Here is a 24,929-nt window from a genome sequence, read left to right as displayed (position 1 = left end):
CGGGCAGGAGGCCACCTGAACCTCTGTAACAGCAAAACAGTGAGTGTTTTCCTGGGATCTCCCTCTTCCTGTTGTTCTGTGAAAGCACCTACCAGCCATGTGAAAAGCCTCCTGGCTAACCACTCACATGCAGGTGTCTGGCACAGGGTGGCACACTGGCCGTTCAGGGGTCGGCCCCTCCTGATGTTTGCATGTCCCCCTTGTGTGAAACTCACATTTAATTTCATGATTATTAAGTGCAGGAACCTGGGGCTGGTAGAGTTCTTTTGTCCACAAATTTTGCAAAGTGCTGTGAAAAAAAAATGCATACGCTTTATTGCTACCAATAAAGAGAAAAGGAAAGAAAAGAACTTTGGTAGAGAAACACTGGGAATTTTAATATGGAGATGGGGTGGGGATTCCCCTTTGGGAAATACAAGTGATCATGTGAATAGGATTTTGGCCTTTTCTAACTTAGTGTGTCCTTTGCTCTTAAGGTAAATAAACACACACAGAGATAGACATTGCATTTCATGTTTGGATAGTACCTTCATGTGTTCGAAAATTAAAACAACATGGAGTAAACTCTTGCCCCATCTCTCCCATCCCCCATGCCCTCAGACAGACTGCTAGTTTCTTGTGCTCATTTTTACAAATACAAGCAAATAGGAATTTCAGTTCTTCTTATAACAAAGCAGATAATAGCATGTAATACATACCTTGCTGTACCTTGTTTTCTTGAACAGTAAACCCTGGAGGTGTTTTCATGCCCTTTTTTTGGCTGCGTGGTGTTCCACTGCTCGGATGTGCCCACTTTGCAGGGTCCCCTGCTGACTCTTCTGGGCTTCTTCAGCTGTGAGTTTCGAGTGCATGAGTCCCTTTGGATATGGGAGATCCGTCTTCTGCTGGGTTAATTCCCATCAGGATCGCTTGGTCACACGTCATGTGCCTTTGGCCTCTTGGAGGATGTTGTCAGGTTAACATTATAGGAGCCCTTCCTCCCTGCATCTCAGTTTCCCCACTGCCCAGAGGCTCGTCCAACATTTGACATTTTCACAACCAGATAGGTAAAAAACAGTTTCTCTGTCATTTTGGTTTGCAGTTTTCTAATCAGTTGAACATCTTTTTGTATATGTAAAGGCTATTCTTGTGTCCTTTTCTGTGTTCTTTTCATTTGCCCTTTGAAAATAATTGTGTCAGTCAGGCGCGGTGGCTCGTACCTGTAATCCCAGCACTGAGAGGCCGAGGCGGGCAAATCACAAGGTCAGGAGTTTGAGACCAGCCTGGCCAATGTGGTGAAACCCTGTCTCTACTGAAAATATAAAAAGTTAGCCGGGCATGGTGGCGGGCGCCTGTAGTCCCAGCTATTCGGGAGGCTGAGGCAGGAGAAGCACTTGAACCCAAGAGGTGGAGGTTTCAGTGAGCCGAGATCATGCCACTGCATTCCAGCCTGGGCAACAGAGTGAGACTCCATCTCCAAAAACAATAAAAATATAAGATAATTGTATCTTTGGTCTTTTTCTTCTCAATTGTATATTAGGGAGATTAATTTTTGCCTGTGATATGAGTTACAAATACTTACTACTAATTTGTTCTTTGTTTTCTGATTTTGCTTTTGACATTCTTGAGCTTTACTGAGATATAATTCATATACCACACAGTTCACCCATTTAAGGTGTACAACTTAGTGGTCTTGAATATATTCAGAGAGTTCCACAGCCATCATCACAATCAATTTTAGAACATTTTTATCACCTCAAAAGAAAGTCCATACCCCTTAGCAGTCACTCTCCATCCCCTTCAGCCACCCCCACTCCCAGCCACTGGCAACCACAAAACTTCATTCTGTCTTGATGAGTGTATTAGTGCGTTCTTACGTTGCCATAAGGAAATACTTGAGACTGGGTAATTTTAAAGGAAAGAGGCTTAATTGACTCACAGTTCCTCATGGCTGGGGAGGCCTCAGGAAACTTACAATCATGGCAGAAGGGGAAGCAAACACATCCTTCTTCACATGGTGGCAGGAGAGAGAAGTGCTGAACAAAGCAGGGAAAGCCTCTTACAAAACCATCAGATCTCGTGAGAACTAACTCACTATCACGAGAATAGTATGAAGGTAACTGCCACCATGATTCAGTTGCCTTCCACTGCATCCCTCCTACGGCACGTGGGGATTATGGGAACTACAGTTCAAGGTGAGATTTGGGTGGGGACACAGCCAAACCGAATCAGTGGGTTTCCCTATTCTGGACATTTCATATCAATGGATCCACACAATATGTGGCCTTTTGCGTCTGGCTTCTGTCACTTAGCATCATGCTTTCAAGGGTCTTCCACACTGTAGCATGTATCAGTATCTCCTTTCTTTTTATGGCCAAATAATATTCTGTTGTACGGCCAGACCACATTTTATGTATCCATTCACCAGTTGATAGACATTTGGGCTGTTTCTACTTTTTGGATATTATGAATAACGCTGTTGTAAATGTTTGTGTGCAAGTTTCTGCATAGACATATGTTTTCATTTCTTAGACGTGGAATTGCTGGGTCTGATGGTAACTCTGTGTTGAACATTTTGAGAAGCTGCCAAACTGTTCTCCACAGTGACTGCACCATCTTACATTCCTACCAGTGCATTTGGCGTTTTTTGACATGTTAAAAAAAAAATGTTTTTACCAAATTTATTACTTATTTATTTTATGGCTCTGGATTTTGAGTTTTGGAAAGGCCTTTTTTTCTCTCAAGATGATAAAGGAAGTCTCCTGTTTTCTTCTAGTACTTTTATGGGTTATATTACACTCTTTGGTCTGTGTTGAGTTTATCTTGTATGTGGTGTGAATATGGAGCCAACCTTTTCTTTAATGTAGCTGCCCGTCTGTTTCAGTATTGTCTGTGGAGAATGCCATCTTTTCTTCTCTGCTTTGAGATTCTACCTTTATCATATACTAAACTGGGTCTGTTTCAGAACATTCTGTTTCATTGGTCTCTGTAGGTATGCATGTACGTTCATACTAATATGCTGTTGTAGTTTTGGAGGCTTAGCAATGTGTTTGGCATATTATATGATACGGACTAGTCTAGGAGGGTTAGCTTCCCCACTGTTCTTTACAGAGTTTCCTGACTAATCTCACTTGTGTATTTTTTCATTAAAAACTTGAAAATTAGTTTGTCCTAAGACCATGGGGATTGGGAGTGCTGTTGATATTTTAGATTGGGATCATATTAGACTTATGAATTAATTTAGGGAGATTTTACACCTACTTGAGGTTGAATCTAACTTGACACAAGATTTATTTCTATTTGTTCAGTCTTACTTTTCTGTTCTTTAAAGTATTTTTTTGTTTTCTATCAGTTTTACCAGTTCTTACAAGTTCATTCCTAGGTATTTTATCTTTTGTGTTGCTGGCGTGTCTTCTTGCTCTTGAAAGCAGGTTTTTTTTTTAGCAAGAGCAATTGGATATAGGCAGAGCTCCCAGACCCCTTTGCTGTGGCTTCGCTGTGTCCAGAGAGAGTCACAGGCACAGTTGTGGGGTGGAGTGTGGGAAGAGGGGATCGCACTCTCCGTGGCCTCCTTGGTGGTCTCTATTTATCCCTCCAAACACTTCTGAGGCTTTGAGGCTCTTATTAGCCTCGTACACATGAGAAACTGAGGCACAGAAGTTTAATGATTTGCCAAGGTCCCTCAGGGCACACCCGAGCTGGGATATTCCAGCCCAGGCCTGTCCAGCCTGTACTACCCCACCGTCCTGCCGGAGGACCGCATGCTTTCCTGAGCACAGCCCAGGAGTGATGAGGTCTGATTGCACGTCACACAGCTGTGCAGTCTGGGGCACATCCCTTCTCCTCGTTCAGCCTCTGTCTGCTCATCTGCAAGAGTGGCTAAACCGGTTGGTGATTTGCTCACTTCTCCAAGAAGGATCCCCTTTCCCCAGTGTGCCCTCCATGGAAGGCGATATCTGGAACAGAGCTGTGAGCTGCTGGGGTGGAGCCCAGAGGCCCCCGTACCCTGCAGTCCTGTCTTCAGCACCCCGACGTGGCCCCAGGCAGCTGAATGCGAACGAGTGCCCAGCAGCCCCTCTGAGAGCCTCAGACATACCTTCTGCATCGCTAGTCCTGCTCAGAAGCCACCCCCGACACTGTGCGCCCTGCTGGTCGGCTCTGTTGAAGGTCTGTGGGCGCAGGCAGTGTGCTGGCCTCAGCCCCCGCCAGGACCCTGTGTGCTTTGGAAAGGTTCCTCGACTTTTGTTAGGCAAAGAATTCTCTTCACGCCAAGCTGCGAGCGAGGTGGTTTCTCAAGTCCTGTCCTGAGTGTGTGGTGGCTGGAATGTACACCACAGAAACAAAATGTTTGTTTTCCAATTGTGAGAGCGCCGGGAGGCCCTTTGGCGTCAGCTCCCACACCTTCTGTGTTCGGGCAGGCCATCTGCCATCTGGGGCCTGGTGCAGAAACAACGTCGCCACCGTGTGGCCTGTGGGGTGCCCTCAGAGAGGCCACTGGGTTGGCCACCATTCAGAGGACACGCGTGGCTCTGGGCCTGCAAGGCCTGTTCTTACCCACAGCACCCTGGGGTGTAGGCCGCAGGATCCCAGGGCTGTGCAAACAGAGGCCTAGCTGGGTGGGCCAACCGGGGTGGACCCTTCCTTCCCACCTACCCTCTGCCCCCAGGCTGCACGACGCACCCACTGTGAACCAGGCCGTGGCATGTGGGGTCAGGGTTCCCTGCACGCTTGGCAGGAAACGGGGTACACACAGGAGCTTGGGCCTGCTTCCGGATTGGCTGCTGCAGAGGTGGGTTTTGGTGGGAGAGAAGGTATCTGCCAGTGAAGGGGGAAGATAGAGCGGGGCCATCAGGATGGTGCTGACCCAGGGCTGGTGTAGAGGGGGTTTATGTGGCTGAACGAGGTTTGCTGTAGAAGGAGCCAGAGCATGAGTGGGAACAGCAAGGACGGAGGGGCCCAGGCAGCAGAGCCTGAGGAAGAGGGGACTTGGGGAAGGCCATTCGAGAGTGGTGGCCAGGCTCTGGCCTGCTTGGCGGGTTTAGCCCAATGAGCACCACTCCGGTGAACTTTACAACTCCCTAGACCAATGGAGTGACTTTCCAGGGCTCCGTTATGAGGAACCCTCTGTTGCTGGAGTCCACAGGGGACCTGCTGGAGCCCGCGCTTGCCTTCCTCGGGTCTGGCATGGGAGATAGTAGGCTGGGCCTGCTGGCCCTAGGTCTGTCTGCAGAGGCCCGGGTTTTTAGGTGTCTGGGCCGGGGATGGGCTGTCCCGAAGATTAATTCCTCCTTCCCCAATTCCTTCAGCCTCTGGAGGCCATAGGTCATTTTCCTTATAGTCCTCGTCCCCAGCTGGGCCCTAGGCCTCAAGTTACCAGAGGCAAGGCCACGCTGCGTAAAGAATCCAGTGGGAGGGGTGCCCCCGATGCGCAGCATGGGGGCCCCAAGAGAGCCACCAGAGCAGGGACAGCAAGGCCCAGGGATGGCTGGGGGTGTGGAGACCACGGAGAGAGCCCCAAACTGGTGCCACCCTTCCCGAAGTGACTCAGGGTGGCCTGGACTGGCTGCCACACAGCACACCTGGTTCTGGCACCACCTGGGCCTCCCAGACCTGGAGGGGATGTCAGATTTGGGGCAAGATACCTTGTCCACAGAAAAGGGAAAATGGTGCCTGCCCTGTGGACCTGACCAACCTGAGTCAGTGCCTCCAAAGTCTGTCCCCTGAGGTACTGGCTTCTGCAACAGCGTGACCACAATCTGTCTGGCATGTGGCTCAGTACACGTTTGTTGGCCTCTGCAGAAATGAGCTGAGGAAACTGTCACAGGAAGGCGGGCACTTCCCTAGTAACTGACCAGGGCCAGCCTTCCACCCCGTAGATATTTACCAGCCCCACTGGGCCATTTGCTTCTAGAACCTGTGGTCTGGGAAGAGCCTTGAGTATCCATTGCTGAATCCATGGAGCTCCAAGGACCCTGGAGGACCTTCCCGCTCCTGGCAACTTGATTTCCCTATTTTCAGGCCCTGGCAACCTGGCTTCCCCGTCTGGGTTTTGCTGCCAGTGTTGCCCTGATTCCTAAGGGCAGTCCAGACTCAGAAGGGCTGCCTCTTTTGGGGTCCAAAGGTGGTAAGCATTTCACAAAAATGGGCTGGACATGATGCTGTCCCCCGCTTTTGTTTTTTTGTTTTTTTTTTTTGGAGAGACAGGGTCTTGCTCTGTCGCCCAGGCTAGAGTGCAGTGGTGCGATCTCGGCTCACTGTGACCTCTGCCACCTGGGCTTAAGTGATCCTCCCACCTCAGCCTCCTGAGTAGCAGGGACCACAGGCATGCACCACTGTGTCAGGCTAATTTTAGTTTTTTTGGTAGAGATGGGGTTTTGCCATGTTGCCCAGGCTGATCTTGAACTCCTGGGCTCAAGCAATCCACCTGCCTTGGCCTCCCAAAGTTGTGGGATTACAGGTGTGACCCACCCCACCTGGCTGATGCTATCCCTTTTTAAGACTGGGCACCAACACGGTCCTGGGCGAGCAGCTGGCCTGGCCTACACAGGAGGTGGCTGTGAAGCAGCAGCAGACCAGATGCCCAGGGGGAAGGGCCCTGCAGAGCATGGGCAATCAGCCCCTAGGGAAAGGTTGGCCACGCCCACGACCTTCGAGGCATCTCTAGCACCTGCCACCTCTGAGGAAAAGAAGCTGCCGCCACCTGACCCCTCTGGCCCCAGGGGCAGGGGCAGCAGCTTCCTGTGAGAAAGAGTACAGCCTTCATGCAAAATCCAGATTTACCAAAGATGGATTAAAGATGGGCCAGAAATATGCTTGTGCCTTTTTTTCTTTTCTGAAATAGTTTTTTAAAGAGCCTAGGAAACCACATGCCTTGCCGTCTTGGTTGTTTCTGTGCCAGCTTCCAGCACAAATGGGACTTAGAAAATTTCCAGACTGTTGGCCATCCGTTCTCATAGCCTGGTGTTTTCTTGATACTTGGAGAATTCTGTTCTCATGCAAGCATGTTTGGGGAGGAAATGCGTCCACTCAGCCGGAGCCGGGGCCCTTGCAGCTTTTAGCAGGGCAGCTGCCAGGCCAGGCTCTGCTCCTGACTTGTGAGCTGGGCTTGTTGATGGCCCTTTCTTAGAGGGACTTGAGGTAGCTCCATGAAGACCTCTAACACAGAGTGCCATAAAACTGGACTAAAAAGAGGGAGAGAGCAAGGGAAGGAGGAAACACAGCTGGGCCCGCCGTGAGGAGCAGTGGCACAGGAGGGAAGTGGTCATCATTCGCTCAAAAGAGAGGCACTCGAGCGCCTCCGGGAGACGGGCTTGGCGCAGGCAGGGGCCCAGAAGAAGCCTCGTGGGCACTACGCTTAAGACACCAACTAACCCAGGAGAGGCGTCCCCAGCACCCGCCGCTCCCCAGCACGTCTCAGGCGGACTGGGGCCAGGAACTGGACTCCCCACAGGGCCCCGTGGCCAGTCTCTGACCATGGCTTGACATTCCTGTTCTAGAAAGAACAGTAGTACTAAGAAGCAGGTGCATAACCTCTAACTACATTAACACCCAGGGTGCTTTTACCTGTGGCTTTAGATTGGGTCCCTAGAAGCAGGGCCTGAGCTGGAGATTCTTGTGCCAGTAACACCGAGAGGGATGCTCCCAGCAGGAACCTTCAGGGAGGCGAGGGAAGCCCCTGCACCAACAGAGGCCCAGCAAAGAGGTAGGCTCAGCTGAAGTCGCTTCTCAGCCTGGTGCTTCGGGAGCTGCGAAGTGTGACTAGCACGTGGGAGTTGATCCTGCCCAAGGCGAGGGGCAGCTCCTGTCCCTGCACCTGTCAGTCATTGGCTGGAGGTGACCCTAAAGGGAAAGGGTAACCTCCTTCCTGTCCTAGGTCTCCCAGCCCAGAATAGTTCTGGAAGGGGCAGCCATGAACTGTCAGAGCCAACACTCAGCAGTGGAGAGTGGACACTGCCGTGGGTTTGGGACTCCAGGCGGAACACCAGCAGCCTGGCTTTCCTCTTAGGATCCTTGCAGTGGCCCTTGCCTGGCCAGAGACAGCAGTTCTGCTTCCCAGGAGAGGAAACGGGAAGTGAGGCCACTTGGTCAGTGGAGGAACTCAGTGCCTCCAACTGCAGAATCTAGTTCCTCACTCTCCTCTCCGGAACCCTCCAGGTTCTGGGGAGAGCCAGGGCCCAGGGGATGAGAATGCCCCGGCCTCCTTTGGAGGAGACAACCAGGACAAAGGGGAGTGGTCACTGTCTGCTCCCAGACACATCACCTGACCAGCCAGCTTTGTCTTTGTCACCGGATGCCCACTCCTGCATGTGGGGGTGTAGTTCATGAGTTCTGGGGACTCCCAGGCCCCAGGTAGCAGTCCCTAGAGAAATCCTGGGGCTGTTTCCCCTCCACTCCCCAGACCCTGCCCTTCACAGCCCAGAGTGGGTTCTCGGTCACTACTGATAAAACATGGGGTTTAGTTCTGCTCAGGAGATGTTTCTAGAGTCTCTACTACGTGTTCACCCTGCTGGCCCAGGAACAGCAGCACCTGGCAGAGGGAATGAACTTGTTGGGCTGAGGCTGGACAGAGTGAGTGGTGGTCTGCCTGGCAGCAGTACAGAGCTGATATGTTGAGTCAATGAGTTTGCTGAGGCGGAACTGGATTTCAGCTTGTACCTAGAAGGCAAGGACCAGGCCACCTTCGTCTGTATCCCCGTGCCCAGCCAGGGACCTCCCACTCAGGAGAAAGTATAGGAATAAATATCTGCACAGAGGAGCCCTGCAGAAGAAGGATCATTGCTCCTAGCTGGGAAGCCCTGGGGAGGCCGGCTGGGGCGGGCTGAGCAGGAAACCCCGGCTGGGGCCGGTGGGAATGGCCAAGGAATGGCCAGGGCCTCTGTTGTGTCTAGAGCTGAGGTCTAGGGGGGTCTGATGGAAAAGGCAGGGCCTCCATCCCAAAGTTGCCTCTCTGGCAGGCTGCTGTGGTCTGCCTTTTGCAGACTCTAGGAGTAGGTCTTGATCCATGTCCCTGGCCACTAGCCTGAGGCCATGTGGACAGTTTCCACTGAGCTTTTTTACCTGGGCAGGCCTGTGCCAGAGTAGGTGGCCCAGCCCAGAGCTGGGGCTGGATGTCAAGAGAGCAGAAGTCGGCAGGCTGGGGGACAGTTGGTCCTGGAGCAGCAGTTTCACCTTGGAATAATGTGTTCATACGGCACTTTGAACTTAGCCATTTTGCAGCTTTTTGCAGACATTTTTGAGGGCACACAGGCCTCCAGGCTTCCAACTTGCCTATGCAGTGTTCTTCCATGGGGTAGCTGGAGCTGCTAGGAGATGCTGGGCGGGACCTTGCCCCCGGGGCGCGGAGGGCACAGGGCACAGACACCCTGGGGGTTGGTCACGAGGGGTGGGGCTCTGGGCAGAACACACACCGCCCCATTGTGGCAGTCACATTCCTTCCTGACAGGTGGGGCTCGCCACCAGCTGGGGCAAACAGTGGGTGGTTCTTGGCTTTCTCTCACTGTGGCTGAAATGGCTGTTTTGAGTCAACAGAGTTCTCAAGGTTTCGCTAGCTTTGTGGCCAAGGAGCTGGTATATTTGAAGATATTGGGGGCTGAGTGGCATTCTGGGGTTTGCTTGTGATGAGGTTCACCAGCCCTTCCTTGTAGACTCCCCCTGCATCACAGCAGAAAGGGCCCAATTGGTCCAGAGAGCCCTGAACACCTTGACTTGGCAGGCAGGCCGGCCGCCGCCCAGAGGTGGAAGAGTTGCCTGGCGCCGTGATGCCCATGCGGACGGAGTCTGCCTCCGTGTTGCCTGTCTAACCTCAGCCCCTTCCAGAGCACAGTGAGGCCAAAGCCACACGTCTGTGACAGGTCCAGCTAGTGGGTCCCCAGCGCCCGCGCCTGGCTGTGGCTAACGCATAACATGTCTTACTTTGTTTGGGCTGCTGTGACAAAGATGCCTTAGACTGGGGAACTTACAAACCACAGAAATGTATTTCTCTTACTTAGAAGCTGGGAAGTCCAAGATCCAGGTGCCAGCAGGCTTGGGGTCTTGTGAGGGCCTGCTCTTCATAGTTGGCACTTTCTCACATCCTTACCTGGCGAGAGAGGCACCTGCACTCCCTCTGTTATGAGCCCTCATCTCATCTGTGAAGGCCCCTACATGACCTCATCACCTCCCAGAGGCCCCACCTCTTTATACTTTTGCACAGAGGCTTAGATTTCAACATAGGAATGGGCGGGTGGCGGGGGGGCACACATTTAGACCGTAGCACCACGATTAGTGCCCAGACCCACACAGTCATGGTGGCCATAAGTTAGACACCCCTGCCACTTGCACCTTATGCCAGAGGCGGTCAGTGGGAAGCTCCGAGCAGGACCGAGAAGGTGAGCACAGACAAGCGCTGTACGGCTTCTGTCCGAGTGCGCAGGCTGCGCTCCTGCTCTGTTCACGTGAGAGGCCACAGAAAACACTCGCAGCAGACCACGTCCCAGGCCCTTCACATGACAGCTCGCAGAAAACGCGAGCACGCGTTCGGGTGTCAAGCACACTGGTCTCAGCAGATGTGGCTGACACCCAAGGCAGTCAGCCTCAGTACCTGTCACCCACCTAGAACCTGTTCATAGCACATCATCCAGGCTGCTGTGGCCTTGGCTGGACGTGATTATTTATTCTTACATACCACGGCTTCTATACAGGCCAAGAAACAGACTGCTCAGGGTCGGGAGAGGGTGGGTCTGGCTCCCTGGGGACCTCAGGCTCTGATACATCCTGGTCTCATCCTAGGCCTCCTCTGTCGGGGCAGCCTGGCTCAGCAGAGCCTGGGACACATGGCTGAGGTCACCCAGGGTGGGCCTTCTTGCCCCTGTTTTGTGCCCCCTACTCAGTTTTCCTTCTGTCCTGGCTCAGGTCTAGGCCAGTCAAGAGGGTGGCTGAGAAGCAGGAGGAGCCTCAGAGACTTTCCCCCTCGAAAGCACTGAGGCCTCCACCTTACAAGCGGCAGGTTTGCCTTGGGAGCTGCTGATCCATCGCCCAGGCCTGGCCTGGGGCAGGCAAGGATCCTGGGTGCTGGTCCATCGTCCATGCCTGGCCGGGGGCAGGTAAGGATCCTGGATGCTGGTCCATCATCCAGGCCTGGCCGGGGACAGGCGAGGATCCCGGGTGCTGGTCCATCGCCAAGGCCTGACCAGGGGCAGGCGAGGATCCTGGGGCTGTTGTGCAGGGGTTGCCGTCTCCAGCCCTCTGTTATGGTTGGGGGAGTGTGCTGTGTGCACACCACTGGGCTGTGTCAAATCCCACCATGGCCCAGAGGGTGGACCTGTGGTTCCGTGGGGGGCCAGCTGCAGGGACGGGGCTCCCTCAGCGGCCTGGGCCAGCATCTTCAGTCTAATGGGTGCCCCTGCCCCTCTCCTGAGTCCCCGTGCAGAGCTCCCTGCAGCACCTCAGCCTTCACCTTTCTCAGCTAATCAAAAGATGTCAAGAAAAGCAAACCCATCAGAACGGCTTCCTCCACGGAGTGTTCAGGAACAATGAGCGTGCCCATGGCAGGCACATACACCTTCCTCCAGAGACAGCACCTTTGATTTCCCGTTCGCTGAGGCTGGTTCAACAGCTTGTTGGCTGTGACAGCCGGTGGTCACCTGTATTTCAAAGAGACACACAAACACTGCAGCCTTTGAAAGGATCAGGCCCTCGGGACAGGTCTGTGGTCTTGGCGTCAGCAGGCGTGCGGCGAGGGAGGCGGCGGGTGCTCCAAGCCCTGCTTTGCTCCCACAGTCCACCCGTCTGCCGGGAAGAGACCAAAGGCTGGAATTCCCCCCTGCCCTCTGTGCGCAGTTCTTCCCTCGCTCCCCTCTGGTATGTGACCTTGTTGCTGCAGTCCTGTTAGGGATATCCAGGACTGGGCCGGGAGTGCCCCTCACTGTCCCAGCCTCCGTCCTGTCTGTGGCTGGACCGTGGAGTGTGCATCATTCTGAGGAGAAGGCTGGATTTTGTGCTCTGTCCTGGGAGCAGGTGTTGAACTGCACACACTTGTAAACAGTGTCAGCCCTGCCCCCATCGCTGGCAGCTGACGCCAAGCAGAACCGGCTTGCGTACCCTTGAAATCCATCCTCTTCAAGCCATACCTGCCGCTGGAGAAGGCCCCAGGCTGCCTCCTGCCCCAGGCCAGGCCCCACACAGAGGGAGCACTTGGTGGGCGGAGAAGCTTTTGTGCAGCCTACTCTCTCTCTGGGGCCTCAAGGGGCCCAGCAAGGCAGGCAGGGAGCTGGTGAGCACTAGAACCTGGAGCTTGGCCTCTCCTCAGCAGCTCAGACCCCCCAGGCCCCAGCACCTGTGGAGGGCATGGGGCCACTCCTTTCTAGAGGCTCGGCGTCTCCAGGTGAGGCCGAGAACTCATGTTTCCCCAGCTCCCTGCATGACTCTATTACACACGAGGCTCAGGACTTCAGCTCGGCCCCTTCTAGCCTGTGTCTCCCACTCTGGTTGTGGAGAGTGCGGTAGAGTGGGCGTCATGTCACCCTGTCTGGCAGTACAGCCTGGCGTTTCCTCCGAGTCAGATCTCTTCTCAAGGGGAGCATCGCAGTGCGTCAGTTATGTTTGCATAGAGGTCCTGCCTGAAAAACATCATTGATTTCACCACCATTGTAGGGCGTTTGGGTTGCTGTCTTCTTTTCTGTTTAACAGTATGTTGCCGAAGTTTTACACACATCTTAGAATGTTTTCTTAACACAAAAATCCGAGTAGTGAAATTACCTGATCAAGGAATTGGATACATTTTTCCCAGGTTGCGCTTCAGAAAGGCTGTGGACAAAGTGTTAGGAGCATTTCTGTTTCACTGCAGCTCCCCAGAACTGGGCCTGCATCAAATTTGTGTGCTTTGCTGAGTTAGTAGGTGAAGAATGGAATTGAGCGTGTCTTTATGAGCACAGAGCACTCATTGGCCGGAGGTGCATCTTCATGAGTGCGTTGCTCATGGCCCCTGTCCTTGCCTGGATGGGAGGAACCCGGGACTCGATTGGTCTTGCCACAGCCTGGTGGTCCAGTCGCTTTGTGGGGTGTGCAGTCCTGGGGCTCTGGGAGGGGAGTAACCCTTAGTAACCTGTGTGTCTGCCCCTCCACAGAACTGTCAGACCTTCAGCAGCCTCAGCTGCCTGAGCGCAGGGACAGAGGACTGCGGTCCCCAGAGCCCCTTCGCCCGCCACATCAGCAACACCAGGGCCTGGACCGCCCTGCTCTCAGCCTCCGGCCCAGGGGGCAGGACCCCCGCTGGGACCCCGGTCCCTGAACCTCTTCCCTCTTCCTTCGACGACCACCTCGCCTGCCAGGAGGACCTGTCCTGTGAGGAGTCAGACGGCTGTGCCCTGGATGAGGATTGCGGCAGGAGAGCAGAGCCAGCCGCAGCGTGGCGGGACCGCGGGGTCCCCGGGAACAGCCTCTGCTCCCTGGATGGCGAGTTGGACATCGAGCAGATAGAGAAGAACTGAGGGGACGTGTGGGCCCAGGCAGGGCTGGGGTGTGCTGGCATCGACAGCCCTCCCTTTGGGCACTAGGTGGGCCCTGGAAGGGGAGCCCAACTCGTGGGCCTGATGAAAGTTTCCTGAGTGGGGTGTCGGGTCCCAGAGAGGGAGCCCACCCGCGGCCTTGGGGAGAGCCTGGCCTGGCCGCGTCACACAGTGGGTGTGTCAGCCTCTCACCGGCTCCCCGAGTGTGGCAGCCACCAGGTCCACAGAACTACTGCAGCCCAGAGGACAGCTTTGGAGTTTGCGTCTTTTCTGCCTCTTTCCCCCTGGGATGTTGGGCAGTCTCTGTTGTCCCCGGCAGAGCTGGGCACCGCTCTGTATCCCCCTGGTGGGGGCTGTCAGGGAGGGCCTGGGGTGGGGGCCAGGGGCCATCTGCTGTGTCAGGGCCCTTCTTGGCCTCGCTCAGGTTCACTTTCGGAGAGCCGGTCCCGCAGCTTCTTTCACTCAGTTTTACTCCGTGCCTTCTCTCCCAGGTCTCCCTGCTTCAGGCTTGGGAAGGTTCGGGAGATGCTTCCTTCTGTAACACCAGAACCATTTGGCCTTAATTCCAATGTGAGAGACAGAATCCCTGGGGTGCTGGACTGGCCCCCCAGAGGGTAAGCCCATGTCCGGAGTCTCGGGCCCAAGGAACAGCTTGGAGGGGTGCATGTTAGGGCCTTCCATGTTGGGCAGAAATTTGGTGGGTCTGTTTTCTGAACGGACTCTCTTGCCTCTCCTGCAGCATGGAGAGCCTGACCCCATCGCTCTGCCACCGCTGGGGCAGGGTTAGCAGATGGCAGCCCTTCTCTGTGGTTGACTGGTCACTGAGTGATAAGTGTGGTTGGTTCTGGTGAGTGTAGGGATGGCATGATACCAGGGCAGCCTCTTGAAAATGGCCTTGGGAGACAGGAGCTGGGGGCAGGTGGACAGCTGCAGGCCCTGTGCCCATTCAGGGGTGAAGGGCGTCCGCTGACCAATCTGCAGAGGCCCCTGCAGGATTGCACGCACCTCCCATTTGTCCTTGAGGACTGCTGGCTGTAACCAGGGCACACCACCCACCTCAAGACAGACCCCCGCCCTTGTCAGCTTAGGGGGAGCCCAGTCCTGAGGGCTGCATCTCTGTCGTAGGCCCAGCCATGGGCAGAAAGCTGGACTGATACTCCCCGCCCCTACCCCGCCCTGGCTTCTCACCCTGGGGCATCCAGGGAGCCTAGCCCCCTGAGGGTTTGCTGTCCTCTCCGGGTTTGTAGCTGCTCTCCCGCCACCTTGCAGATACCACCACATGGGCTCTGCTCTATGGGAATCTGGCTTTTAGTGAATTTGGCGTCTTCTGCAGACAATAGCAATTGGGCTGGCTTAGGAGTAAGTGGCTCATTTTCCCATAAGGCTAAAAATAACTGGTGTGCTCCCTCGCGTTAGCTGACATGCGTTAAAAGCACTTTTGTAGTCATTTTGCTTTTACTCGTCTTCCATGGACGAGTGAACGCCTTGCTTCTGCAGGTCGAGTCCAGATGCTTCTCGCCTTTCTCCTCAAGAAAGCTGCTTTTTGGGAAACCTTGTTTAAACCTTCTTTTTTTTTTTACTACATCAAAAGGATGGTGGTTCAAGTTCCCAATATGTGGGTGGCACTTCTTACAAATCAGCTATAAGAAGCTGGCAGAAAGCCCCCAGCTCCACGGCCCTGAGAGATGCTGTTGCCATCCCAGGGTGGGTGGCACATGGGGGTATGCCGGGCACTGGGCAGGTCCCAGAGCGGGGGAACCAGCTCGCCTCTGGTCGCTGTAGCTCCTGCCAGAGGCACATCTCCTTGTGATCCTGGACAGCCAAACCCAAGAGCTGGTGGCTCTGAGCAGAGACATCTTGGCCTGTCCCTGCCTGGGGGTCATGGAGACCATGTCTTCTTAGAGCAAATCCTTCTTAGAGGAGACCGGGGCAGTTGCTGGGTGAATGTGGAGAGCACATGGCCATGCCTCACTCCCAGAGTATCACCGGGCACGAGAAGTCCTGGCGTCACACAGCCGGTGTGGCCACCGAGGGCACACAGCCTCTAAAGCAGGCCTTCCTGTGGAAGGCAGAGGCAGTGAGGGAGGCGGGCGGTGCCAGCCGAGGCTAAGGCGTGCAGCAGCCCCCAGCTACCTTTGCTTAGGGTAGAGGTGGGAGGCACATGGTGACAGGTATGTGTCATGGGACTGGGGTGTAGGTGACCTGCCCTCAAACCCTGCCTGCCACCTCCCCACTCAGGCCTGGTGGCAGGGAGGGACAAGCTGTGGAGCTGGCCGAGTCACAGCCACCTCCCCACCTCCCTGCAAGGTGGTCCCATTGACCAGCAAGCCCAGCCTCCGGGCGCTTAGGCAGAAATGGCCCAGCCTTCTCAGACCCCACCTGCCTGTCCTGTGCCACTGCCGCCCCTAGCCCAGCTGCCTGTCCTGGGCCACCACTGCTCCTAGCCCGAGCCCACCACGCAGCAGTCGGGAGAAGATGGTGGCTGTCCCTTCTGCTTAGAGAAAGAAATGGCCTTCAGCTGGTTTCGTGTTTGTCTCTTGACTGGAGAGAGTAGACCCTGTCTATAAGGTGCCACCCCATCATCCAAGCCGCCACACAGCCCAGAGCGGCCTGTTCCTGCACTCCACCCTGCTGGCCCCAGGACTTCTGATCTCAGTCCTCTGGGAGGGAGGCTTGCCCAGGAGGTGCCCCCCACATTGGTGTCCCCCCGGGCAGCAGGCAGACAGCTCACCCCCACCAGCATGAGGGCCCCAGCTGGGGGCAGCGGCAGGAGCCTCGCTTTTGTCACAGCCTTGCCCGCGAACCCTGCCTCTGAGGGGAGACCAAGGAAGGCCAGAGCCGGGAGCAAGCCGTGCCAGGCCATCTGCCTGCTCGTGGGCCCTGAAGAGCGGGCTAAGCCTACAGGAAAGCCGAGTGGGAGGAGGGGCTTAGCGCCACGTGCATCCCACTCATTTCAAAGCCACCAAACTGCCAGGGGCTGCCGTCCACCTGTGGGGCCTGGGGGCCGGGACCACAGCCTCGCCATTTTCGTTGCCACACCCTCTTGCCTTACTCATGGTGGAGGCCAGAGTTGCACGGACAGACGTGCATCTAGGCCCACGGGGAGCTTGTTCTGACCAGACGTACAGATTTTCATTCTCAGAAAGCCTTACTTTTCAACCAAATTTTTGTAGCCAGTTTTGTGAATTTGTACACTGAAAGAAAATTTAAATAAAGGGGAAGTCTACATTAAAAAGAAACCCCAACTTCCAAATGGGTCTCCTGGTGCAGGGGCGTGAGTGGCCACGCACTGGGTGTGCTGCCTGTCTGAGCAAGCTCCCCTAGCTGCGGGACCCCTGGGCCCCTGCTGCGGGCTCGGCCGTGGTGTCATGCCTGCTGCACCCCCGTTTCCACTGACGTGCCGTCTGTGACTATTGGGGGGTGGTCACTTGAATGATGGTCATTCCAGACATCAGCCGGCAGAGATGCAGCAGGCTGGCCGCGCACCGGGATCAGGCACCCTGGCCCCACACTGGCAATGATGCCGCACCTTGCCATGTCCACGCTGTTGGTCAAACCCCTCTGTCATGCCTCTTTAAAGAGAAAAGAGAAAGGTTTTGTTTTGTTTTGTTTTGTTTTCTAATGGCAGACCGAAGTGGAGATCTTGTAGCCTAGATAGGATAGTCTGACCTAGCGTAGTCTTTTTGGCAAATGATTTGTGTTTTCAGTGCGTGGGGAAGCTGTCCTGGGGGCTTGGGTGACAGATAGCACATAGGCTGTTTCTGGGGTTGCAGGAGCTTCCCTGAGCTGGATGTTGTGGGTGTTGCAGAGCTTCAGGAAGTGTGGCGACCAGAAAGTGTAGACCCGGGGCCCAGGGCCTGCCTGCCCCTGCAGCCTGGCCTCCCCGCACAGGCCGTGGCTCGCGCTCCAGCCGCTCTAGTCTCTCAGGAATTTGCTTGTTACTTTTACTGTGTAAATAAAGCTTCCTGGTTCAATACCCAAGTTCCTAGTGTCAGCTGTGTGGTTTCTGTGGGGTGTGGTGAACCGGCAGGTCCCTCCTGCTCACAGGAGCATTAGCTCTGGGCTGAGAGGGACATAGATTGGACCCTTCTGTCCCCTCCAAGCTTCGGGGTCTGAATCGATAAAATGGGGCTAACAGACATCACAGAGCTATGGAGAGGCTGGGGGATGGGAGAAGGCCTGCCCGTGGTCACAGCTGCATCATGGGGAGCCCTTCTAGGGCTGGGCTCTCCTGGCTCTGGCCAGGAGCCCCAGGACAGCAGTGGGGAGACACTCCTTGTGTCACTTGAGTTAGAAGCCATGGAGGAGCCGGCCCTTCTGAGCACATCAGCTCAGGCTTCGACAGCGCTGGGAGGTAAGGCCGTACAGCAGTGTGCGGAGAGGGGCCCAGCCTGGCCCGGAGCCCTGAGGGGCCTGGGATGGCCCCCGCTACCCACCCACCAGGGTGGTTGAGGTGGCATAGACAGGTTCACCAGCTCCGGGCTTCTGCCCCCGCTGCAGGCAGCACAGTGCAGACTTCTGCTGCGTGAGTTGCGGGGCCCCAGAAGCACGGAGCCCAGCCCAGCGTGGGCCACCGTCTCCGTGCGTGGCCCTCTGCTTACCCGGACTCAGGAGATGGGGGGTGTTTGTGGCCTGGAGGACAGGCGTGGAGAGGTTTGCTTGATTTCCATAGCTCAGCACCTGCCCACATGACCTGCCCATGGAAGTCTGGCCTAGAACGCTTGTTAGGGCCAGAGCAGCCCTCTGGGAATGAGGCTCTGCAGCCCCCACTTCTCTTTTGGTTTGTTTTTCCTTTTAGCAAGATTTTTTTTTTTTTTTTTTTTTTTTTTTTTTAAGTCTATGGACACTGAACTCAAGAAACAGGTGAAGCAGGGCTGCTGCTGGGAGGTGAGGCCCTCGTCCTCACTGCCATCCCTGCAGCCCTGCCTTACCCAAGGCCCAGGGACTCACTGATGCGAGGCTGGGCGCATTGACTTCCCCAGCACACCTCACCCCTGCCTCCATATCTGACGGATGACTGGCAGGCCAGAGGCCAGCCGGGGGCTTCTACCAAGCGCAGTGCCCCCACCGTTGTTTCCCACCTGAGGGTAGGGCACAGAGTGGCCCTGGAAGAACCTCTGGCCCTTACCAGCCCCTTGCCGTCCCCAATCCCTAGATGAGGTCCCTGGCTGGGTAGCAGCTCCATTCTGCCCCCACATGGGGCCTGGCCTCAGGCCTCACTCCAGGCCAGGCGCAGGTGCTTCTGACATGAGACACGCGTGTAGTCTCCTTATCTGCACAGCGATCATAACCCTGTGTGCTTACGAGAGAGAATCAGTGCTAACCCCACGGCCACCCTGGACAGTCACTCTGTCCAGTGTGCAGGGAAAGGGCTGGAAGGAAGAAGGCCGGAAGGAAAGGCCCCGGAGAGCACAGTGCTCAGACTCCCGAGTGACTTCTGGTTTCTTTTTATATACTCTTCTGTTAAATTTCCCGTAATAACACATACTGCTTTTATAATGTTAAAAAAAAAAGCCATGTAGAATGTAGGCTGCCCAGTGTGTTTACCACCTAAACCAGGACAGTTCTGAGAGGGGCAGATGGAACTGTTGACACGCACTCTGGGACGGAAGGCGGACCCAAGAGCGCCCACCCCAGAGGTGCGCCACCCTCGCCCATCCCGCCCTGTGTCCCCACCTCTGCCCTGAGGTGAACACAGAAGTCTTTCCACCTGCCAGCTGCCAGCCAGCCTCCCCGAGAGGGGCAGGAACCGCCCAGCAGGACAGGCCCACCCAGGACAGCGGCACCAAGTCAGGCCTCAGCCTTTCCGATCCTCCAGAGGGCTCAAGCTGAACGGAAGGAGGGAAGAACTGCAGTCACCTGGGCCAGTGGTGCTCACATCTGACGTGAAGGCCTCTGCCTCACTTGGCCCAGTCCCAGCCTTGTCAGCGATGAGGGCATGGACACTCGCTGGCCTCTGTCCTCCGTCCGACACAACATGCCGTCTTCTCTCTGGTTAGGGTTTGGGTGGGACGGAGACTGCGCCCCTGTTCCTGGTCTGCCCTGGTCTCTTTGCCAGTCTGAATCTCCTGGGCCTTTTCGGCAGGCCCTGGGGTTGCTGAGCAGGCAGGGGGAAGTCGGTGGCTGGGGGGCATCCTGCCACCTGCCAAGTAGCTGCGATGGGAAGAGATGGGGTTCCTGTGACAGCGATTGGGACCCCAGACCCAGCTAGGCCTGGACTTTGAAGTCTTGTGAGGCTACCAAATCTCTTGTTGGACTAAGCCAATTTCAATTGAGTTTTCATAGGTGGTACATTGAGCCCAGGGCTTGGTACTGTGTGGGCCCTAGAGCTGGTAGGTGCAAGGATGGGTGAGAGACCTGCTCTCCCTGCCCTCCCCTCCGCCCCCTACCCTGCTGCTCCTCGCGGTTGCCTGACCTGGCAGCTCCGGAGCCTGGGAGGTGTGGCTGGGCCCAGGCTGCTGCTCACTCCGGGCCTTGGGGGGAAAAGACGCCTGGGAGCGCCCCGGAGCTGTGGCCCTGGGTGTTGAGTCTTTTTTTCATGGCAGTTCCATGACATGTGCTGAACACAGGGCCTTAGCCCATTGCCAGCCCCGAACTCCAGCCCCACATGTGGCCGGTGGCTCCACACCGTCCCTGCCAGGGCCCGGGCCCCCCTCAGCATGCTGGAAATGGCCAGGCTGCCAGAAGGCCCCGGGGGGAAGGACGTCATTCCTCACTTCTGGGCAGCACCGATCCCCAGGCAAGCATCACAACTCATCAGCTCCAGCCAGGGGACAGGGCGCCCCGCAGGGCCAGGAAGTGCCTGTTAAAGAAGTGAATCCCCCTATTTTATAGATGGGGTAACAGGCTCAGGGATTACACCACCCCACCACAGGTGTGGCTGGACCTCACCCCTCAGAAGAGCTCATCTCTAGAGCGAGGACACCGGTTCCCCAGCTCAGCCGGACAGTCAGCCACAGGGGCCACCACATGCCTCCCCCACGGGAGGATTCCAGGCAGGAGTGGGAAGTGGAAGGGGCTGGAAAGGGCCTGGGAGGCGGGGCTGGACCTTCCTGCAAGTTGCAGCTCCACCCCTCACTAACTGTTTGCCCTCAGCAAGCCACTGTAGCTCGCTGCACCCGCCTCTAGTCCTGTGCAGTGGGAAGGATGACAACGCCCACTTCGCTGAGCCCACCACGGCTCAGAGGGCGGCATGCTCCCGGCACCAACAAAGCAGGGGTCTGCACCTCCAGGGGCTATCCCTCTGGGCACCCCTGTGCTGGGCAGCAGCTGGAAAGAGGAGGTCTCAGCTTGAACTCCTTCCCCCAGAGGGGTCGCTGTCTTGGCTGGAAGCTTCCCCATTAAACACAAAAGAAAGGAGAAAAAACTAAAGACCCACAGACAAACCCAGCATCACGCACAGCCCCTCCAGGCCGCCACTGAACTGTGGCCGCCGCCTGAACGTCCTGTGTTGTCTCCTAAGGAGCTGCCATCAGGGCACTCCGTCAAGGGGCCAGTCATCTGCGTATTTTCCAACGAAGGGGCCAAATGGCCTCCCTCAAATCCAGTGACACTGGCCTGGCTGGTGGCCTCTCACCTTGCTGAAAAGACTATCACCGTTTTCCCCAGTCCTGATTTAATGGTGGCCGGCCTTGCGGGGGCTGCACTTGCCCCTCCCTCACGTGGGTCCCACACTTTTTCATCGTCCACCTTCATATGATGGAAATCCTGTTCCGGGGACCCATGGCTTCTCTCATAAGAAGCGGTCTCCAGGCCCGGCGCGGTGGCTCACGCCTGTAATCCCAGCACTTTGGGAGGCCGAGGTGGGCGGATAGCCTGAGGTCGGGAGTTCGAGATCAGCCTGACCAACATGGTGAAACCCTGTCTCTAGTAAAAATACAAAAAGTTAGCCAGGCGTGGTGGTGGGCGCCTGTAGTCCCAGCTACTCAGGAGGCTGAGGCAGGAGAATCGCTTGAACTTGGGAGGCAGAGGTTGCGGTGAGCTGAGATCACTGTACTCCAGCCTGGGCAACGAGAGCAAAACTCCATCTTAAATAAATAAAATAAAGAAGCAGTCTCCCAAGGGTTATCAGTAGCTTCTGAACTGATCTGGGGAGAAATGGAGCAATCAAGTCATCTGTTGAGCTGACTGATTCTGAAACTTGAAACTTGAGTTATGGGTGATTTGCTCCCAGGGGCCCTGTGGGAAGGCCGCCATGTCGTTGGTCGGGAAAGCAACACTCACTACTACCAGGCCACAGGCTGCTCCGTTAGGGAAGGCAGTGCCAGTTTGCCCTGGACTGCCTTGTTCCAGATGGGGCCAACAGCAGCTCACTGGCCCCCTGGGCCTCAGTTTCCCCATCTGCTAAGTGAAGGGGCTGGAGCAGGTGAGGTGTTTCAGGGCCCTTGTCCCTCGTACCTCTGATATTCAATGGCTCAAGCATAAGGCAGGACCAGAGACAGTGGCCCAGACCCTGCTGGTGGCCTCCCCCATACAGTTCTTCCTAGCAGTCAACGCCCCACTCAAAGGCTGCTGGTCAAGGCGGAGTTTATTGAACTGTTAGTTTCCTCCTGCACACACCAGGCATGACACCTTTAAGTCTGTCCAGCAATGGCTCCAGAAAGTACCCTGTGTGCCTTGGGCGCAGAGGCTGCAGTTCTTGCTGTGTGGCACGGGAGCCTTCACAGTTCCCTCAGGAGCTGCCCCTGGTCTTTGCAAAGGTGCCTGGGAGGACAGGAAAAGCAGCGGGCTGGCATTGTTTCGGGGGTGGGGTGGTGGGCAGTGTGCCTAGGCAGTCGCAGGAGGCTGACTTGGTTCTGGGCTGCAAGATCTGTGCATAGGAGGCCCCTGGGTTTCTTCCAGGCTCTTCACTGAAATGCAAAGAGTCTGAAGAGGAGGCAGCGGGGCCGGTGCCTCTGAATCCGGTTAGGTGGAGTTTCCCGCATTTACAGGACCAGGTGCGCATGGTGGGTGAGTGAGTTCTGGGGTTTGGGAGATTCCCAGAGGCCTGACAGGTCTGTCCCACCCTCCTGGACTTCACTACAGTGAGCTGAAGTCAGGGCCCAGGCAGGGGAGCAGGCCACCCAGGCAGGGAACAAATGCCTGCCCGTGCAGCAGGGCAGAGGGCAGAGGGCAGGGCTGTCAGGGCCTTGGGTGGTCTGGGCACTGGGGTGGGTGGAGGAGAGGCAGGGGTGGAGGAAGCAGGGCTCTCCCAGGAGGCTGTCACTTGTCCGTGTGCTGCAGCAGCAGGTCCACCGCCTCTGCGAGGTTGTCCACGTACCCATCAGCCTTCACTTCCGGATGGTGCTCGTCACTGGGCCTGGAGAGCATGGCCGGAGGTTAGTAGGTGCCCCCACGTTGACCACTCTGCAGCCACACCCACCCTCGCAGCATCTAGCGCGGGCCTGGCCTTAGCTTGAGGAAACCTCCAGGTCCTGCCAGGCAGCCTGGCCCGTGGTCACTGGCCATCCCCCTCCTCCCCGTGCCCTACTCAGGCACACTGTGCCCTCAACCTGGACACCTCCCCAAACCTGTCTCCCACTGGGAGCCTGCTCAGCCTTGTGGTGCAGTGACAGCCAGCCCAGCTCCCTCTGAGCCTCCAGCACAGGTATCTCACCTTGGATGGTGGGGACATGAACGTACCCTGCTCTGGGCTCCCCAGGGGCTCACCCCCACACGCCTGGCCTGGCCTAGTGGCCCATGGGGGGAGCCTAGTACATGTGCACTATGGGGACAGCTGGGGGTAGAGACCCAGAGCTCCTGCCTGCCCTAACGCTGGGGGCCCCCGTGTCAGTGACAGCACATGCCTTCTGGTTGGTGCCCTCTGAGGCCACGCCCACCCAACAGAGGAGGCACCGGGCTCCTGGATAAGCTGCTTTCTGGCTGGGATTCTGGGGGCAGGAACCTCCCAAAGCCTTCAACCATTCCCCAGGCATCTCCCGAGGTCTCACTGGATGCTGAGGACACAGGAATGAGGCCATGAGACAGTGCAGAGGCCTCTGGGCCCTCCCTGCCAGGAGACTTTCTGGAAGGGGCTGTGGGCTGAGTCCTGAAGGCAGGCAGGGGCTATGGGTAGACACATGGGTGGGAGAGGAGAGCCCCAGGCGCAGACATCCCAGAGTCTTTTTTTTTTTTTGGGGACCAAGTGTCACTCTGTTGCCCAGGCTGGAGTGCAATGGTGCGATCTTGGCTCACTGCAACCACTGTCTCCTGGGTTCAAGCGATTCTCCTGCCTCAGCTCGTGAGTAGCTGAGACTACAGGCACCTGCCACCATGCCCGGCTAACTTTTGCATTTTTTTAGTAGAGATGGGGTTTCGCCATGTTGGCCAGGCTGGTCTCCAACTCCTGACCTCAAGTGATTTGCCCGCCTCAGCCTCCCAGAGTGCTGGAATTACAGCAGTGAGCCACCTTGCCCGGCCCACATCCCAGAGTCTTGACAGTCATCTGAGGAAGTGGCACCTCATCCTAGGGGCTGTGGGCAGCCTGGAGGGCTGTGAGCCAGAAGGCCCCTCCCCACAGCCTTACACCCACAGAGGCGCTGCTGGAGCTTGGCAGGAAGTGGGGACCAGCCCATCTGCAAACCTACCACTGCCAAGGGACGTGTTGCTCGGATCACCTCATGGCCTGGCCTAAGCTCCCCGAGAAGCAGGGAAACCGCAGCCTCCCGGCAGCAGCACCCCCACTTTGGAAGCTGCCACCCTGGTCTAAGAGGAAGTGCTTGAAGTTGGTTCTCACATCTAAAAGCCGTGTTATCCCTTTCAAAGGGTTTGGTTTCTGCAAAGGGCTTTCTTTACCCTAAAATGACTGTCATGGGTGGGGCGCTTTTTCTTTTAAGGGTTCTCAGCCCAGTGGCCTGGAGGCTACCTCCTGGCCCTCAGGGACTGCTGAGGCTGTAGACCTGGACGGGGGCCACAGGGGCAGTCTCTGGGAGGGGATGGCAGTGTGGGCTCCCCTGTGACTGGGAGGGTGTACCTTTTGGCTCTGTCCAGGTCCCAAGGACAGAACCCTGTCCCCCAAGCCCCTCCAGTGCCCCCACTTTCTCGCCCACCCGCTTGTATGGGGCTACGGCTGCTTCCCCTCCTGCACAGTCTCCAAGCACAGCACTCAGGAGCCTCACATCCCTCTCCCTTCCATCCTCCGAGGAAGAAATGGTCACCCCCATTTTGAACAGGTGAGGAAACAGCTCAGAAAGGTTCAGAGACTTGCTGAAGGTCACACAGCAGGGAGAGCAGAGCTGGGATCTGAGTTCTACTCCCAGCCCGTGTTCTTTCGAGAGCTTCCACCACTGCTGGACATTCCTGCCCCTTCCAGCAAAGGGTGGTTGACAGCACCCGCTCCAAGCAGGGGCACCCACCGATGCCAGCACCAGTGGGGATCACTTGGCTGGCCCTCCCAAGTGTGGCCACTCTGCTGCTCCTGAATGAGCACACACCAAAGTACGAGCCTGGGGGACCAGGCAAGGGGACGAGTGTGCAGCGCCCTCACCC

General features: G+C 56.3%; 2 protein-coding genes across 2 annotated transcripts in view; one reads left to right on the top strand and one right to left on the bottom strand.

The window, feature by feature from the left end:
* The window catches only part of FAM53B (family with sequence similarity 53, member B), a 120,858-nt gene extending 105,844 nt beyond the window's left edge, over positions 1 to 15,014 (top strand). Inside the window, exon 5 of the mRNA XM_011986421.1 lies at positions 13,083 to 15,014. Coding sequence (XP_011841811.1) covers positions 13,083 to 13,445 — 363 coding nt within the window. The 3' untranslated portion in view covers positions 13,446 to 15,014. The remainder of the gene's footprint in view (positions 1 to 13,082) is intronic.
* A 6,958-nt stretch (positions 15,015 to 21,972) lies between these two features.
* The window catches only part of LHPP (phospholysine phosphohistidine inorganic pyrophosphate phosphatase), a 171,538-nt gene continuing 168,581 nt past the window's right edge, over positions 21,973 to 24,929 (bottom strand). Inside the window, exon 7 of the mRNA XM_011986417.1 lies at positions 21,973 to 22,761. Within this exon, the coding sequence (XP_011841807.1) occupies positions 22,665 to 22,761 (97 nt within the window). The 3' untranslated portion in view covers positions 21,973 to 22,664. The remainder of the gene's footprint in view (positions 22,762 to 24,929) is intronic.

This window comes from Mandrillus leucophaeus, unplaced genomic scaffold (assembly GCF_000951045.1).
Source record: "Mandrillus leucophaeus isolate KB7577 unplaced genomic scaffold, Mleu.le_1.0 Scaffold299, whole genome shotgun sequence".
In the NCBI taxonomy this organism is placed as follows: Eukaryota; Metazoa; Chordata; class Mammalia; order Primates; family Cercopithecidae; genus Mandrillus; species Mandrillus leucophaeus.
The sequence above is the reverse complement of the archived record's forward strand: the minus strand, read 5'-3'. Positions and strand labels throughout refer to the sequence as shown.